The 2,377-nt window shown below is 50.3% G+C and overlaps 1 protein-coding gene across 1 annotated transcript; it reads right to left on the bottom strand.

Moving 5' to 3' along the window:
• Positions 1-754: 754 nt before the first annotated feature.
• On the bottom strand, positions 755-1,972 carry LOC127047544 (uncharacterized). Its single transcript, XM_050945945.1, has 2 exons — positions 1,816-1,972; positions 755-1,680 (listed from the first exon to the last, which is right to left on the bottom strand). Exons 1-2 carry the CDS (start codon positions 1,863-1,865, stop codon positions 786-788), a joined length of 945 nt encoding a protein of 314 aa, XP_050801902.1. The 5' UTR covers positions 1,866-1,972; the 3' UTR covers positions 755-785.
• Between the last annotated feature and the right edge of the window lie 405 nt (positions 1,973-2,377).

Genomic DNA, 2,377 nt, shown 5'->3' with positions numbered 1-2,377 from the left:
AAACTGTTGCCATTTTTGTCTTTCGAACAGTATCCTTGACTACTGGACTGCCCGTATCATCCGCTGGGCAGAGGCTACAAAACCTCAGGAAGAAGCCGCGAAAAAGCAAAGAAGACATGCTTAAAGCAGTTATGGATCACTCTGCCAGAGAAAGTAAAAAACTGCATTACTGGAGACAAAGGGAAAGCATGCTCTGCCCGAGAAACGCAGCTGCTAAGAAGAAAAGCACAAAGCAGCTGATAAGCATCCTGGCGCGCCAAACGGACTGTATCCAGTCACTCGTAGCCATGCAGGCAGAGCACTACCGTGCTGCCCCCCAACCCACGTCCCAAAACTCTTTCCCTTGTGCCCCAATGTCAGCTCCAAACCCCCTTCCCCAACATCCAGGTTCTTACCACCACCACCTGTCCCCAACATCTGTACGTTCACCAACCAGCCCTGAGAACTACGACCCTTACCCTCTGCACTCAACCCCATCACCATGCAGTATTTTCATCCTGAAGTGCAGCAGTCATTGCACAGCACTCCAGACAGGACATATTCAAACCTGTGACTGTACAGTTCACCACCCCACCCCCCTGCCCTTTTAGGTTCCCAAAATGTTGTGTGTCTGTCAAGAAAGTTATTTTCTTTTCAATAAATGAATTCTTGTCTTTGAAAACAGTCTTTATTATTGCAGAAATTGAAAGATACCATAGCCCAGGAAAGAAACATGCACTGCAAATCATTTTAGGAAAAACAGATTCCTAACCACTGCACTTCACTCCCGTGCAAGGCACCAAACATTACTGTTGGTTTTCAGCCTCAAATTCCTCCCTCAAGGCATCCCTAATCCTTGTAGCCCTGTACTGGGCCTCTCTAGTAGCCCTGCTCTCTGGCTGTGCAAATTCAGCCTCCAGGCTTTGAACCTCAGAGGTCCATTCCTGACTGAATGTTTCACCCTTCCCTTCACAATTATTATGGAGGGTACAGCATGTGGATATAACCGCAGGGAAGCTGCTTTCCCCCAAGTCTAGCCTCCCATAAAGAGATCGCCAGCGCCCTTTTAAATGGCCAAAAGCACAGTCCACAGTCATTCTGCACTGGCTCAGCCTGTAGTTGAACCGGTCCTGGCTCCTGTCAAGTTTCCCTGTATACGGTTTCATGAGCCAAGGCATTAATGGGTAAGCAGGGTCTCCAAGGATCACAATGGGCATTTTGACGTCCCCTACTGTGATCTTCCAGTCTGGGAAAAAAGTCCTGGCCTGCATCTTCCTGAACAGGCCACTGTTCCGAAAAATGCGTGCATCATGCACCTTTCCAGGCCAGCCTGTGTTAATGTCAATGAAACACCCACGGTGATCCACAAGCACCTGGAGAACCATAGAGAAATACCCCTTCCGATTAATGTACTTGGATGCCAGGTGGGGTGGTGCCAGAATAGGAATATGTGTCCCATCTAGCGCGCCTCCACAGTTAGGGAAACCCATTTGTGCAAAGCCATCCAGAATGTCCTCCACGTTCCCCAGAGTCATGGTTCTTCTTAGCAGGATGCGATTAATGGCCCTGCAAACTTGCATCAACACAATTCCAACGGCTGACTTTCCCACTCCAAACTGGTTCGCAACTGATTGGTAGCTGTCTGGAGTTGCCAGCTTCCAGACTGCAATAGCCACCCGCTTCTCAACCGGTAGGGCAGCTCTCAATCTCATGTCCTTGCACCGCAGGGTGGAAGCGAGCGCCTCACACAGTCCCATGAAAGTAGCTTTTCTCATCCGAAAATTCTGCAACCGCTGCTCGTCATCCCAGACTTCCATGATGATGTGATCCCACCACTCAGTGCTTGTTTCCCGAGCCCAAAAGCGGCGTTCCACGGTGCTGAGCATTTCCGTGAATGCCACAAGCAATTTAGTGTCACATGCGTCAGGCGACTCGATATCATCATTGGACTCCTCACTGTCACTTTGGAGCTGAAGGAATAGCTCAACTGCCAAATGTGATGTGCTGGTGACAGTCATCAGCAAAGTCCTCAGCAGCTTGGGCTCCATTTCCCACAGAAATCGCGCTGCCCAGAGACTCACAATGGCGCCAAACGTGGACGGAAAAACTGTGAGTGCTCGGATGTGAAGTGATGCACCACGGGGCCTCGCGACAGGAAGTGGAATGACCTGCACCCTTCTGTCCCCTTCCCACAACCCACAGCGCCAAAATGGGATGAGGTGCTCTGTGGGATAGCCGCCCACAATGCACCACTCCCAGCAGCACTGCAAATGCTGCAAATGTGGCCACACTGCAGCGCTTTCCCTACACAGCTGTACGAAGACAGCTGTAACTCCCAGCGCTGTACAGCTGTAAGTGTAGCCATGGCCTGAGTTTCTATATGTAAAATGGAGATAAT

This window comes from Gopherus flavomarginatus, chromosome 3, assembly GCF_025201925.1.
Source record: "Gopherus flavomarginatus isolate rGopFla2 chromosome 3, rGopFla2.mat.asm, whole genome shotgun sequence".
Taxonomy (NCBI): domain Eukaryota; kingdom Metazoa; phylum Chordata; order Testudines; family Testudinidae; genus Gopherus; species Gopherus flavomarginatus.
The sequence above is the reverse complement of the archived record's forward strand: the minus strand, read 5'-3'. Positions and strand labels throughout refer to the sequence as shown.

Coding starts and splice junctions, on each gene's coding strand:
- LOC127047544 (XM_050945945.1), bottom strand. CDS start 1,865: ATGCTCAGCACCGTGGAACGCCGCTTTTGGGCTCGGGAAACAAGCACT. Junction 1,681..1,815: donor GCTCGGGAAACAAGCACTGA/GTGGTGGGATCA, acceptor CATGAGATTGAG/AGCTGCCCTACCGGTTGAGA.